At 39.5% G+C, this 13,570-nt stretch overlaps 2 protein-coding genes across 5 annotated transcripts in view; both read left to right on the top strand.

Annotated features, from left to right (window-relative positions):
* The window catches only part of brp (ELKS/RAB6-interacting/CAST family member bruchpilot), a 53,927-nt gene extending 51,774 nt beyond the window's left edge, over positions 1-2,153 (top strand). For 3 of the 4 annotated variants that reach the window (XM_034317440.2, XM_076690053.1, XM_076690054.1), the window contains 4 exons: positions 92-349; positions 442-629; positions 1,656-1,713; positions 2,020-2,153. In XM_034317440.2, the coding sequence (XP_034173331.2) occupies positions 92-349; positions 442-629; positions 1,656-1,713; positions 2,020-2,055 (540 nt within the window). In that variant the 3' untranslated portion in view covers positions 2,056-2,153. Of the gene's footprint in view, positions 1-91; positions 350-441; positions 630-1,655; positions 1,714-2,019 lie in introns of those variants that run through there. The other variant, XR_013062716.1, reaches the window with a different exon arrangement.
* A 725-nt stretch (positions 2,154-2,878) lies between these two features.
* On the top strand, positions 2,879-10,227 carry LOC143305652 (uncharacterized). The gene is made up of 6 exons (XM_076690055.1): positions 2,879-3,989; positions 4,180-4,739; positions 5,357-5,517; positions 5,596-5,743; positions 5,818-5,993; positions 6,344-10,227. The coding sequence occupies exons 1-6, from the start codon at positions 2,879-2,881 to the stop codon at positions 6,366-6,368; spliced, it is 2,181 nt and encodes a 726-aa protein (XP_076546170.1). The 3' UTR covers positions 6,369-10,227.
* Positions 10,228-13,570: the final 3,343 nt, after the last annotated feature.

Raw genomic sequence — 13,570 nt, 5'->3', positions numbered from 1 at the left:
ATGCGGCTTTCATCTGCCTAGCTGTAGCGTCGAATTGTGCATGCGATTGTTGAGCAAAATTTTATTGACGAGACTGGTTTCGAAATCGCAGGTGGACTTGCACGAGGCGAACAAGAAACTCCAAGCTGGCGCCGCGAAAGCTGGTACCGACACTACACAAGAGAGAAGACAACTGGAGGAACAGAGACGTCAGCTGGAAGAGCAGAGAAGACAGATGGAAGAACGAGCCAAGTCCGTAGATCAGAAAGTTAGAACGATAGAGGAGAAGGAGAGGACGCTCCAAAGTCTCGACCAGGACCTGAAGAAACGGAAAGCAAAGATGGACCAGCTGGAGCAACAATTGCAAAGGGTGGGGAACGGTTTCGCTGTTACCGTTAGGATTATTCAATTTCAAAGAGATAGTCGTGGTATGAATTTCAATTTTTCCTTTTTTTTACGTAGAGCGGTGGCTCGCCGGACAAGAGACTGGCAGAAATGCAGAAGGCTCTGGAGACCACCGAGAAGGAGCTGGAAAAAGCGAAAGCAGAGTCGACCAGAAGCGCTGCGGAGACCGAGAGGTTACTGCAGCTGATGCAGATGACTCAGGAAGAACAGAACACCAAAGAGAGACAAATCAGAGAACTTCAAGAGTAAGTAGTAAACTGTAGGAGAGGGGAGAAAAAGGAGTTTCCGTCTCGGGATCGTCTGTCAGACTCGTCCTCAGTGGGGCTGCTGACTGTTGTCCAGACGATCCCTGTCCCAGACAGACCATTGTTTAAATGAGCCTTGTGGGGTTCATAACCCGCTCTGCCGTTCCCAAGTTTGCACTTATACTGGCGGTGTTTAAGGGCGCGATTGCGCTATTATATCCACCTCCCTGTAGTCACCTCCCAACTAATTGTAAGTAGTGCTGGGTAAGGTCAGCAGGTACGGAAGGCCCAACATTTGACTCATTGCCGGCGTGTAAGGAATTTTGGTCCAGGACGCTTCTATTTTAACAAACTAATCCTGTGAGACTGGGTTAGCAGCAGCAACTACACCCACCAGGCGCGCTTCATGCCCATAGCCAGAGCCCCGTTTGCCACCGGAATAGTCGGTGCCCGGATCGCACCACGAGCAGGAGGGGTTGGCACATCATGTGTCGGCGATGGGGAGGGGGTCGGGCAATCCTCCAGGGCGCTGGATCTGTAGGGGGCCCCGCAGCCCGGTATCCCTAGTATGCGAATATACCGATATTTTCTCATTGTCTTTTCTCTCTATCTACATCTCATATGTAGTATTACATATATGCTATATATGCTGCAGCATTTATGTCTACCATCTCTTCCCTGACGCATTTTTTAGCCCCTGAATAGGCGCCATGATAATCTTGCCCAGGGCCCCAATATTGCTAAAACCGCCACTGGGCACATGACACCGCTGGGCACTTTTGTGATCCTCCTGCCCCAGACACCTATCATACCACAATTCGGAACTTCTATTTATATATTCGAACTGCATGCCGGGCGACCACTAGCGAGAACACTGTCACCGATTATCTCGCCGCCACCTAGCGGTCCCCGGCCCTAACTAATGGCGTCCGGGGAGACGAAACCCTCCTCTCCCCCTCCACTTAAACCGCCTTCAAAATACTGGTCACGAACAGTGTGTAATAATAAATTAATTTTATTTTACAGTGCACTCAAAGCCGCACAAGCCAAGTTGAAACAAGCCGCAACTGCACAGCAACAAGAGGTCAGTATGCAGTTAATATTCCTGGGATTATTTTTATTAAATAATTGAAACTTCAAAGAATTTGCGAATCTAGACTTTACTACCGATGGAAGCGCACGACTAACCACCTGATTTCTTAAATTTTCACGCTCACCCTGGACACGACTCGTACACGTACGGACCACGTGTTCTTTTGCTTGCTTCAATTATTGTATTCGCTTTCTGTCTGTGATTCTTCACCTGTGTTTAAACGATTCCTATCGATTCCCATCCCGCTTTGTCCACGTGAAAAAATGGTGCGTTTCCGAATGATGGCTCGATGAACAGGCGGGTCCCGCCGGATTCCTAAAAAGCTTGTTCTAAGGTCGATTTTCGTTGGGGACGCCTTCTCCGTTCTTTTTAGTACAATTTGCATATTAAGCGAAACTTCACAAGTACACACACGAACTTATAAAATTAATACGAAACCAATTGAACGAATGGATTCGTATCGATTCCGCCAATGGACAAACCACACTCGTCAAGATGTATAATTATTTTACGTAAAAGAAAGAAAATGAGAAAAAAAGTAAAAGCTGCGACCATTGTTAACGTATTTAATAAATTGATAGCGGGAAGATAATGACGATAATAACAATAATTAATTGATATACATATATAAATATATAAATATAATTATAAATATAAATATAAATATTAATGTAAAGGTGATAAGAGAGGACAACGGCAACAATAACTGTTAAAAGAATTATTAAATAATTAATCAGAGTGCGATCGGTATGTATATACATATTATATATATATACATAAATATATATAAATATATATATACACATATTACGCAGCTGAAGTGTGAGACAAACGCATGTAAATCTACGTGTGTATATATACACGTACATTGAAGAGATATACGTATGTAGATATATAAATATAAATATTATAAATTAAATCGAAGAACAGAAAAATGGTGTAAATGGTGTGAGGCCAAGGCAGAGAGAACGACGAGAAAGAGAAAACTTACAATTAGTCCATGTGTCATAGACGATGATTTATCGAAGCAGAATCAAACGAAGGAAGAATAGAGAGAAAAGAGAAAACGGCGATGAAAAGTCGCGGAGGAAGCCCTTCCGAGTTGCAAGAAAATCGTAGCCATTCGGAGACGCACCCCCTTTAACGTCGTTCAAGCATGAAGAATCGTTCGACGCACACGGGTCTCGAACCCTGCGTTTCCCTTTCTGTTTCTCTTTTTTTTTTCCTTCACTTTTTCGTTTTTTTGTTTGCGTTCACAACCTTCGCACACGACGATGCACGCACACAGCAAGCCGAACGCTCTGCGACCAGCCCCGAAAACGCGAGAGGACGAGAAGACGCGAGGAAGATGGAGCAAGAGGCGAAAGACAGGCGGATATGCGAGTTGGAATTGAAAGCATCCTGCTTGGAGAAGAAGCTACTGTCGAAAGAGTGCTCGAAGAGGATGAAGGATGCGAGGATGAGTGTGGAGGACAACGAGGGCTGGAAGAAGGAGCTAGAGATGAAGAACCGACGAATCGCAGAGCTGGAAGACGAATTGGTCGCTTGTAAAACCGTGAAAAACAGCAACAACGAGTACACGCAAAGTCTGAAGCTGTTGGACGAGCTGAAAGAGGAGAAAGATTCGTGGAGAAGAGAGATGGAGGTGAAAAACAAACGCATCACCCAGTTGGAGGATGAAATAGAAAGATTGAAGATCCTTTTGGATGAAAATGGCGAGGCTTCGAATTTCAAAGACGATAAATCTAAGATCGAAGACAATAATAGTGAGCTGTGGAGGATGGAAATCAAGGCGAAGAACAGAAGGATCGTTGAATTGGAGCAGGAAATGTTGTCCTTGGAGAATTTCCTCAGGGAGCACGCTGATACGGAAAGCGTGCGGGACTTGGAGATCAGGATCGAAAGAAAAGCAAGAAGAATCGAGGAATTAGAAGACACTGTTGCTGAATTCGAAGACTTTCTCAAGCAAAATCCGGATGTTAAAGAGTTGCACGATCTTCGTTGTCAAGTGACAGCTGGAAATAGGAGGATCCAGGAGTTGGAGAGGTGGATTCAGAAGAATGGAGAAAATAGAGAGAGCAGAATCGATCAGGAAAGAGTCATTGAACTGGAGAAGATGGTGACAGAGCTGGAGGAGTACGTGAAAGAGCATAACGTCGATGTTTTGAAGAGGAAACTGCAGGATCGTGAATGCAGGATCGATCAACTTCAAGATCGGGTTGGATGTCTGGAGAAGGAGTTGTTGAAAGTTGAAGAGAATCGTCGAGGTAAGTGGAGAATATATATTTGTCTTACAATAATCCTAATTTAAATTTTAATATAAAATTAAAGGTTTATTAAAAATTTATAAGTAAAGAATAGTAAAGAGTAAAGATTAGGGGGTTTAATGAAAATCCAATGTTGTATAATTACATCATCTATTTACTCATTATTTATGAAAATTGATAAAACTTCCAGAGAATACATCAAAGGATCGTCAGGACAAAGAAACAACCACGAAACCAGAGCATCTTCCTTGCCAGCACTCAGTTGCTAAAGAAAGTACGAGCGAGTTCTGCGACAAAGAAGAGAAGATGAAAAAGATGGAGCATGCGATATCAGAGAAAGATAATAAGCTTCAGGAGTACGAGCAGCAAATTGTTGAGAACAAAGAGGAGATAACGAAGCTGAGAAAGGAAGCAGCTCTACTGAAGAAGGAACTGAGCGAGTACGATGACATTGGTGTGTTGAAGGAAGAGATCAGAGTAAGAGACGAGAGGATCCAGCAACTCGAAGACGAGCTAGATTCTCTGGAACGAGCGTTCAGTGAAAGAATTGATTTGGAGCAGATCGAGGAACTTGTGAACGTGATTAAAAAGAAGGAGGACAAAGAGACACAATTGTCGAAGGATCTGATAGATAAGAGGTATAAAATTGAGGAACTGAGCGAGGCTCTTCGTGAAAGCGTTGTTATTGCCAGCGATAGCGAAAGAAAGCTGAAGAACGAGGAGAAGACGAAGAAGGAGGCCCTTCAGAGGGTAAGTTACCCCATAAAATCAAGTCACCTGTGATATACAGGGTGGTCGACAATAGGTGGGAGATTTTTTAAGGGGTGATTCTAGGGATCAAAATAAGACGAAAATCAAGAACGACGAAATAGCGTTTGCGGCTTTGTTTTTCAATAATTAACGTTTAAAAATTCGAGTAAAAAGCGCCTAAAACCTGCAACCTGCCCAGCACCGACGACTGAACGTCAGATCAACAGGGGTAGATACAATCATTGAGTAGTAGAAACTTACCTCGTCCGCCGCCAAGGGCGAAGGGAATTACAATTACAAAAGGTTACAACCTTTGGTGAGAAATAAATTAAGAATTAAGAATTAAGAACTTACCTCGTGCAATTCTGTTTCTCGGTACTACAGCATTCGGCTTTCTTTTCTTGGTTATGGCTGTACCCCTGCTGCCCTGACGTTCAGTCGTCGGCGCTGGCCAGGTTGCAGGTTCTAGGCGCTTTTTACTCGAATTTTTAAACGTTAATTACTGGAAAACAAAACCGGAAACGCTATTTCATCTTATTTTGATCCCTAGAATCATCCCTTAAACAATCTTCCACCTGTTGTCGAACAGCCTGTATAAAATATCTCTTTTCTTTTAGTTAGCTAAATTGGAGCAGAGAATTGCATCGATGCAAACAGCTTCAGCCTTGAAGTGTATCACCTGTCAGCCTCTTCTCTCTAAACTGCGCAAGTATGAACAAAAATTGGAACGCCTCACTGAAGAAAGAACTACGCAACTGGAGGATCTGCATCAAATGAAGTAAACAATCGTAAATCCATCTTCCATGTTTCGAACACAATTAAATTTTTATGAAATTTCCTTTTTATATGTCGATAGACGAGAAGCTCTGAAAGCTGCAGTCTCTGAAAAAGACGCTCATCTGGCATTGTTGGAGCTTTCAGGAATAAAAACTGTCGCTCAGTCCGTGCAAGCAGAGCAACTGAAAGCAGACAGGAAGAGATTGCTGGATAAGCTAAAGAAAGAGGTGATTTATTAATGGGTAAAAGTTTTGTCAAGAGAAATTTGTAAAAATACATCTTCCTGTTCTTGGAATCGTAGGACGAGAAGAGCATCAATTCATCGACAGAGTCGAATCCAAATGATTCAGAGGAAACACCACAGTTATTGACCAAGCTATTGGAAACATCTGACGACGAAGAAACTCTGAATGATCGTCGCAGTGATTCGAGTTCCCCGAGACCAGCCACGAGGAATGGCGACAGCTGTGGTCATTCGTGAGTTTCCGGTAACCAACCTGTTAATCGCTAATTGTAATCACGATCAGGGCCAGCTCTGGCCCTAAGCAGACTAGGTGGGCGCCTAGGGCCCCCATAAGACAATTTTGCGTCTAACGATAAGAATGCAAGAAGAGTAATGTTTACTTGAATATTAATCGATTAGTTATACAAGCTTTAATGTTAATTTTATAAATTTTATTTGAGGTACCTTTTTTTATGTCATATATGTGAAGGGGCCATTTTTCGGTGCTCGCCTCGTGCCCCCAAAATCTCAGGGCCGCCCCTGATGGGTGTATCAAAAATAATAGAGTAACCTTCGAAAAAATGGCTACGTTATTTATTTACAGGAAGAAGACGTCGAAAGGAACGTAGTCGAGAAGAAATGAAAATGAAAGCAATCGGAAGCATCGTCAGGACAGCAGATAAGTACACGAGGCCTCGTACGGTCAAAATTGGTTATTGAACACGAAATCGAGCTATCGGTCTCTTCGATGTTGTCATTGTGCACATACACGCAACCGTAGAAGCAATCTAGAGCATCGACAACGACGATACCAACAGACAACATCCTTCTGTCATTTCATCATTCATCTCATCATTCATCATCATCATCAACATTTCTCATCATCACCTTCATCACGGTATCTCATCATCGTTTGCGAGTTTCTATGGAATCGAAGCCGAAGGAAGATCTCATAAAAGATACAAGGATGGATATTCCTTGAAATCGCGTAAACGTTTGCTGCTGTTTCGTTGTTGCGAACGTCATTGATCGTTTAAGAAATACGCAATGGAAACGCAGGTGTTCTACCTCTGATCCTTGTACACGACGAAACTCGACGACATTTGGAAACTGATTGATTATCATTGAAACAGAACGTCAGGATGGGTACATTTGTTACGATAGAATTTAGGTAGTTTCTTTTCTCTGTAGACCAGTTGGTTGCATGTCTCAGGATCCTCCTCGGATGCTCTGTTTCCGATAGATTGTATTTCTATGTCGTTTCGCGTCGAGTTTCGTTCGAGTTGACATTGTTTAAAAAAAGAAAGAAACGTCGTACTCCCTCCCGCCGTAATATTTCAATCTTTCCCCCCATCGTCCACGATTCGAGACGAGAAAGGAGAATTGTCCTCCTTTTCCTTTTGTTTGGATTTCTTGTCACGGGTCCAAAGATCGTCGTTGTAATAACGAACGCTAGAGCTCTAGTCAAAGGAAAGCGAGCAGAGCGAACTGTAGCAGGATAATATGTATAAGTAGGATCGTTCTTTAATATCCTGTGAGCTATCAACGAAACTTGGAGCGTTTATTTGTTTCGGAATTGAAGAATAATTGCAAGAGCGCAACCGGAAGCTCGAGTCGTGGTGCTGATTAGCTTTCAAGATGACAATAAACGAACGTTTTCATGCGCTCGATGATCTTGCGAATGGACGCACGAAAAAAACGCACGCCACCCCCCTTCCCATTGATCGGTGTCTCGTTTGTGAAATCGTCCATGATCTAGATTTCTGAATATTGGCTACTTGAGATTATTTCAATCGGCATCGATCAATGATTAAATTCACAATCCCTACAAGAATTATTTAATACAGGCCTGTCTAACTGCTAGAAGCGAAAGAGGCGCTACACCCACTCTTACCGCTTCAGACTTCCCCCACCATTCAATAGTGTCTGAAACCAACTGGAAGAGTGGGGGAAGCCGAGCGTGAGCTGCGTGGTGGGGGAAGGAGGCACGAGTGGCCTGCGGGCCGCAGGTTAGACAGGCCTGATTTAATAAATAAAATCAGCCAATATTCGTGAGAGCAGCTCGAATAAAATTAAATTCCCATCGCGTATGATGTACATATGTATAATCGTGAACAACGCTAGTATAATACTTATAATTATATAGATACGATTGTCGTTCGTACATTATAACTGATTCTATTATAATATTGAACGACTTCCATATAGTTTCTCAGCCCCATTCACTTGGTACATGTCTATTCTTATGTTGACAGCTGGTACAGATATTTATTGAAAATTGTTGTCCAATTACGAACTGAATTGTTACGAAGAGATCTTTACGAGTGTAAATATTCCTATTATGGTATTAGAAGTTTAGAGATATTTATGGTAATTCGATTGTGGAATATCGTTGCGATTCGTTTCGTTTCAATATCTTTTTCTCTGCCATTATTGATCCACGTTGAATACCCGAAAGCACAATTTAACTCGTCGAAACGAATCGTCACGTTCGCTCGATGATTATAAAAACGAATTATTCCCGAAACGGATATAGAAAAAAAATTCTTAAGCGTTTTCTTCGTGCGTCGTCGAGAAGTTATCCAGGACACGAATGGTCCTGATCAGAGGAGACCGTCGCGAAGTCTCTGAACACGAAGACATCTTTATAATCTTCATTGTAGAACAACACCGAGAACAGAAAATCCTACGTATTCTCGATGATCCTGGGCGCTGATGAACGAGGTTTCAGCAGGATCCATTATTTTACGAGGAGTATTATTTTCTCTGGGAGAGCTAAAAGAAAAACGAAACAAACCCGAGGCACTAAGAGACAGGAAATTAACTAGAAACGAGTTTGTACATAGTCGATGTTTCTTCGATTAGTCCTGCTAGTGGTGATACGCGTCCATTTGTGTGCTGCTCTGAATCCTGATTTAGGATAACCCATTCCGAAAAAGCATTCAAATAGTTTAGAGGAATACCTGTACTACGTGTGTATACATAGTTCTATATCTCGGTAAAAGAATTTCTCGAGCATAATTAACCTCTGGGATTTCACGTCAGAACGAAGGTGAAAGAAACGAGATAACAGCGGGGCATGATTTTCGAAGACTATTGTTAATTGTTGATGAAGAACGAGCATCAACATTCTCTGTCTGAATGTTCCGGATCACCATTGGAAACGTCTACGAACGACACGGACAAAGAAAAAAGCAAAGTCTGAAGAGAAGATTAAACCATTTAACCCTTTGATGGATTTATTGAGAATAAAGTCGATGGGGATGTAAAATTAATTTTGGTTTCCATAAAACGATATTCAATTAGTAGAATGGATCTACTGCCCTTTTTAATTAAAAAGGTCCCATCTACCATTTTTCAAGATTTTTTGAAACTTTCAAAGCTTGGTACTTTAAAAGATAAAAAAAATATCAAATTTTTTTTATTGAACTATCAAAGGGTTAACATAGTTTCCTATTTAATTGAAGAACACAGTCTACGTCCGACACTCGTTCGTCGTATATATATATATATATTATATATAAATATACAGATATATTGTCGTGTCTACCGTAAAGAAGAGTTAAGTGACATGTTGAAAGTGTAAAATTTTATCGTTAATACTTTAACAGATGCTCTCTTTAAAAGCTCGTCGAGAAAGGACAAAAGCGTTCTTTGCTGGTACACATACCTTTTCCCATTTCGATCTCTGACCATCCCCCTGCAACGAATCTATATCCCAGCCCCCTCTTTAAAGACTTCTTCTCACTTCTAACGATTTAGAAGCTAGATAACGCTGAAATCGAAGGGCATCGGATCGTGAACAGGGCAGACGATTAACAATTATATAGAGAATAATGAAAAATGGTAATAGCTACTCTGCCCTGTCTGTAGTCGACTAAAGTTTCGTCGAAGAAGTATCCCCTCTTTGATCTCTTCTCTCGACCCAATTCTTTAACGTACAATTAGTATAATTTTGCGTAGCGAACAAAAATGATAAGTGAAATAAAAATAAAGAACAAAGACGCTCCGTAATCAATCTTATTGAGAAATTTTGATTAATAATCAAATTCAGACAATCCAACGACTAATGAAAATAAAACGATGATAATCAAAGACACATAATCATTTATTTTTATCTTCTTCTCATTTATCTTTGTTAGCTAGTTTTTATATAAAATCGTTCAAAATAATATGAAAAAATGTACTCTTCTTTTTGATAATCCTTGAGTCGAGGAAGAGATTGAAAGAGGGAAATAGAAATTAAAAGAAAAGGTAAAGAAACGGTTAATAAACGTGTGCCACCGTCATATCAAGCCTATATCACCATGTTACATTATATACATATATTATATATATATATACATAACTAAGCAGAAAAAAAATTAATATTATCGTTAATTGACACAATTGTTAACGTGGAGTGATTGCATTTCGTGTGGGTGTGTATCAATGAATTTAAAGAAAAAAAAAAAAAAAAAAAAAAAAAAAAGAAACAAAGAAGAAAAATGAAGTCTTTCTTTCGATCGCTCGAGAATCGAGAACAATTGTTGAACATTTTTTCGAATATTCTTATTGGCACTCTTTCACTATCTAATTAAAAGCAATTACTCTCATCTTAATCATCGTATCGTCTTTACTTAGAGAATAAACAGGTTGTAGTCGTAGTAATGTAATCGCTTCGTCTATCTTCAATTTTAAGACTGTCTTATCAAATATAAAAACTCGAACAAACGCTTGAAAGAAAAGAGGAAAAAAAAGAAATACCAAAATGCTTCGAACGTAAGAACGTTCCATTTACAAATACTCTGTCCTATTAGAAGAACGACCGAATATCATTCCTTTTTTTCTTTTTTTTTTTCTTGAAAATTTATTCATTCGGTCTGTCACTCGAGTGATCTTAAGCCGAGACTGTTCGTGGAACACGAGTGAAAATGCGAAACGAGAAAAAGCGAGTATCGTGTGAACGAGGCCGTCTCGATATTATTTTTCGACTCGACTGTTTAGTATATCTACGATGATAAAAGAAAAAAGAAAATGATGAAAAAAAAAAAAGACAGAACGTTTTTATGTGAATAATGCGTAAGGAAAGCCCTTGCGTCGTGGCGTCAAGTTCATTGAAATTGGAATCACGGCCAATTTAAAAAGAAGAATGCAAGAAAATTTTTTTACGCTATTTCTAATTTTTTAAAATCGCTCGATTGGCTTATTAATTGCGAGAAAGATGAATTTTCACCGTGAATCCATACCGGAAACGATGCCGCGACCACCACGGTGGCTTCTCCCAGCCCCCTTTTTTTATTCTCCAATTTCTACGTGTTTAAACGTTAAGCAAAGCAACGGATAGAAACGACAGAAAGGCAGAAAAAGAATGATGAGGATAATTGATGATTGAAACAGCGAAGATTATTAGTAATTAACACGTTGAATGGCACCAGTTTAATTTGTAACGTTCGACTTGTTAATTAAATTAATCCACAATACGATTTTCGATCGCGTGTACATACCTATTTGAGAAAATAAATTGCGTGTTTGTGCGATCAAGAGAAAGAGTGAGGATGAAAAATGAAAGCGGAAGTAAGCAAGAAAGAAAGAAATAGAAAGATACGAATGCGAACGAAGCGAATTAATTGCGTTAAGCCTAGTCTTTACGACGCTTAATTAATCGAATGATTGACGATTAACGCGGATCGAAAGATTCTTTCAAGATGTCTCATTTATTTTAATCTTTTTTTATTCCTTTTTTTATCGAAGGATCTTCGATCGGAAAAATCGTCGAGGGATAGGAGAGAAACGACGAGGCTAGCGTTAAGTTTAATGATAAGATAAATTAAGTTATTAATGAAAAGAAAAAAAAAAGTAAACAGTTTATTGAAGTACATTGTTGCAACTGCCATGCTGTGTGCCATTATATAACACAAGTCACATTTGTCGTAAAAACTTAAAAGAACAAAAAAAAAATGTGAAACATATGTGGAAGGAAAAATCTCTTGTGCGCGTTCCCGTCTGACTGTACTTCTTGGTTACACGCCCTTTGCCATCGTTTTGCGAACGAAACACACAATAATTAGAAGGTTTTATTCTAAATTACTAATTAATCAATCAATTTATACAATTCGTTTCAAGTTGAAAAATATCGGAATAATAATTACTTCTCTACCACTTCGATCCTTAAAATTTCTTACAATTCTCATTAAAATTTATTATGGTTGGGCTTAGTACTTAGTATTTGTCACCACAATACTAAGTACGAAAGCAAAAATGTTTCCCTTATGTATTACGATCGGTATTTAAAATTTGATTATCATCGAATCTGATGGGATTCGCGTACACTTGCTCGCACGAACCAGCATGTACATTATAGCAGAAATCGAAGCACCGTATTATAAATATAACGATTAAATGTATACATATTACATATACATATGTGTTAACGCGTGCGAGCACGTGTACGATGTTTCCGAAATTTCGTCGCGAACGAGGGGAATGTATCCGAAAAAATCCGGGCGTACAAAACGTGTGTGCAATTTTTATTGGCGTGGATTCGTTCCTGCATTCCAGGGAATACGTGAGAAGAACAAAAACAACAAAAAAAAGAAAATATAGAGATATTATTTTTTTTTTGTCCGCCGTCGATGTACGAATTAATCGCATGCACGTTTCGAGTATCGATGTAAACGACGTTCAATCGAATTAATATTCACCAACACCTTAAGGTGAATCGAATTTTGTAGTCGTTGCAGCGTTGATGAATTCTTTTGTAATTCTTGTATCGTTTAGGAAATTCAACCTGGCCCAAATCTACACACCTTTGCTCGCAAACGAATAAAACTATTTGCAGATATTTATTAAAACATACGCTTAAAATCGCAATTATTCAGAACACGATCGGCTGTGATCTCGGCGATGTTAGTATTATTTTTATTTATTTAATTCGTCCATCGTTTTCAGACAAATATCGATCTTCTTTGCATAATTCGTATACGAGCAAACGTATGTTTCCTAAATATTTGTACATAGGTACGGGCTAGGCTTTAACTTGCAACTACACACACGTGTGTTTCAAGAAATTTCGCTAAATTCATCGAACGGGAAAGCTCTTGACCACCGTTCAAATAAACATCTGTACATATTAATTTTTCATTCTTTCATCGAGCGGTGTGCGGTTGCGAGTTAAGGGAGGAAACCATTCCGCAGGATGTAAATGTTTTATGTACACGTATCGTAAAGGATGGTTAAACGTTACAAGTTTTTTGTCCGAATGAAAACCACACACGTATACACGTACACAAACACACAACGTAAGACTAATGTGTTCATCGATCACGTTACTGAACATATGTGTTGAGCATAAGAGAACACGAGCAAGAGAGAATACGTTTATCTTCTTTAAAATACAAAAGATCCGTGCGAGAACGGAATTTCTTGCGAAAAAAAAGAACAAGAAGAAGAAACTAGCGAGTATAATCGAATTGTTAGATGACGGTGTAAAAGGGAAGGAAAAAAAAAAGAATGGACAGATTTAATTATTGTAAACCAAAGATGACGTCGACCCATCATAGATTCAAGCACAATAAGGAACTAAGTAGGGCCAGGCACAATAAAATTCGGCCGTCACGTTGTAGGCAGCGATCTGTTAGAGCGACAAGTCATATAAGTATCTATATAGCGAGACTATTAAATAAACACATATTGTCTATTGTCACGAGAAGTGTATTCATTGTTGAACGCTAAAAAAAAGAAAAAAAAAGAGAAGAAATGTTTTCCCCTCAAGTTTTTCTCCATCATTCACATTACTAGAACTACAGTTGGGTTTAAATAAAACATAATTGCGGAAAAGAATGGAGCTGAT

The sequence above is a fragment of the Osmia lignaria genome, chromosome 9 (assembly GCF_051020975.1).
Source record: "Osmia lignaria lignaria isolate PbOS001 chromosome 9, iyOsmLign1, whole genome shotgun sequence".
Lineage (NCBI taxonomy): Eukaryota > Metazoa > Arthropoda > Insecta > Hymenoptera > Megachilidae > Osmia > Osmia lignaria.
Note: the sequence above shows the minus strand (reverse complement) of the source record. Positions and strands in the feature narration are given on the sequence as shown.

Bases quoted from the DNA above. Each gene is read 5' to 3' on its own strand.
- LOC143305652 (XM_076690055.1), top strand. From the start codon at position 2,879: ATGAAGAATCGTTCGACGCACACGGGTCTCGAACCCTGCGTTTCCCTT. The intron at 3,990-4,179 runs GTAAGTGGAGAA...TAAAACTTCCAG, and splicing joins AGTTGAAGAGAATCGTCGAG to AGAATACATCAAAGGATCGT. The intron at 5,994-6,343 runs GTGAGTTTCCGG...ATTTATTTACAG, and splicing joins GGCGACAGCTGTGGTCATTC to GAAGAAGACGTCGAAAGGAA.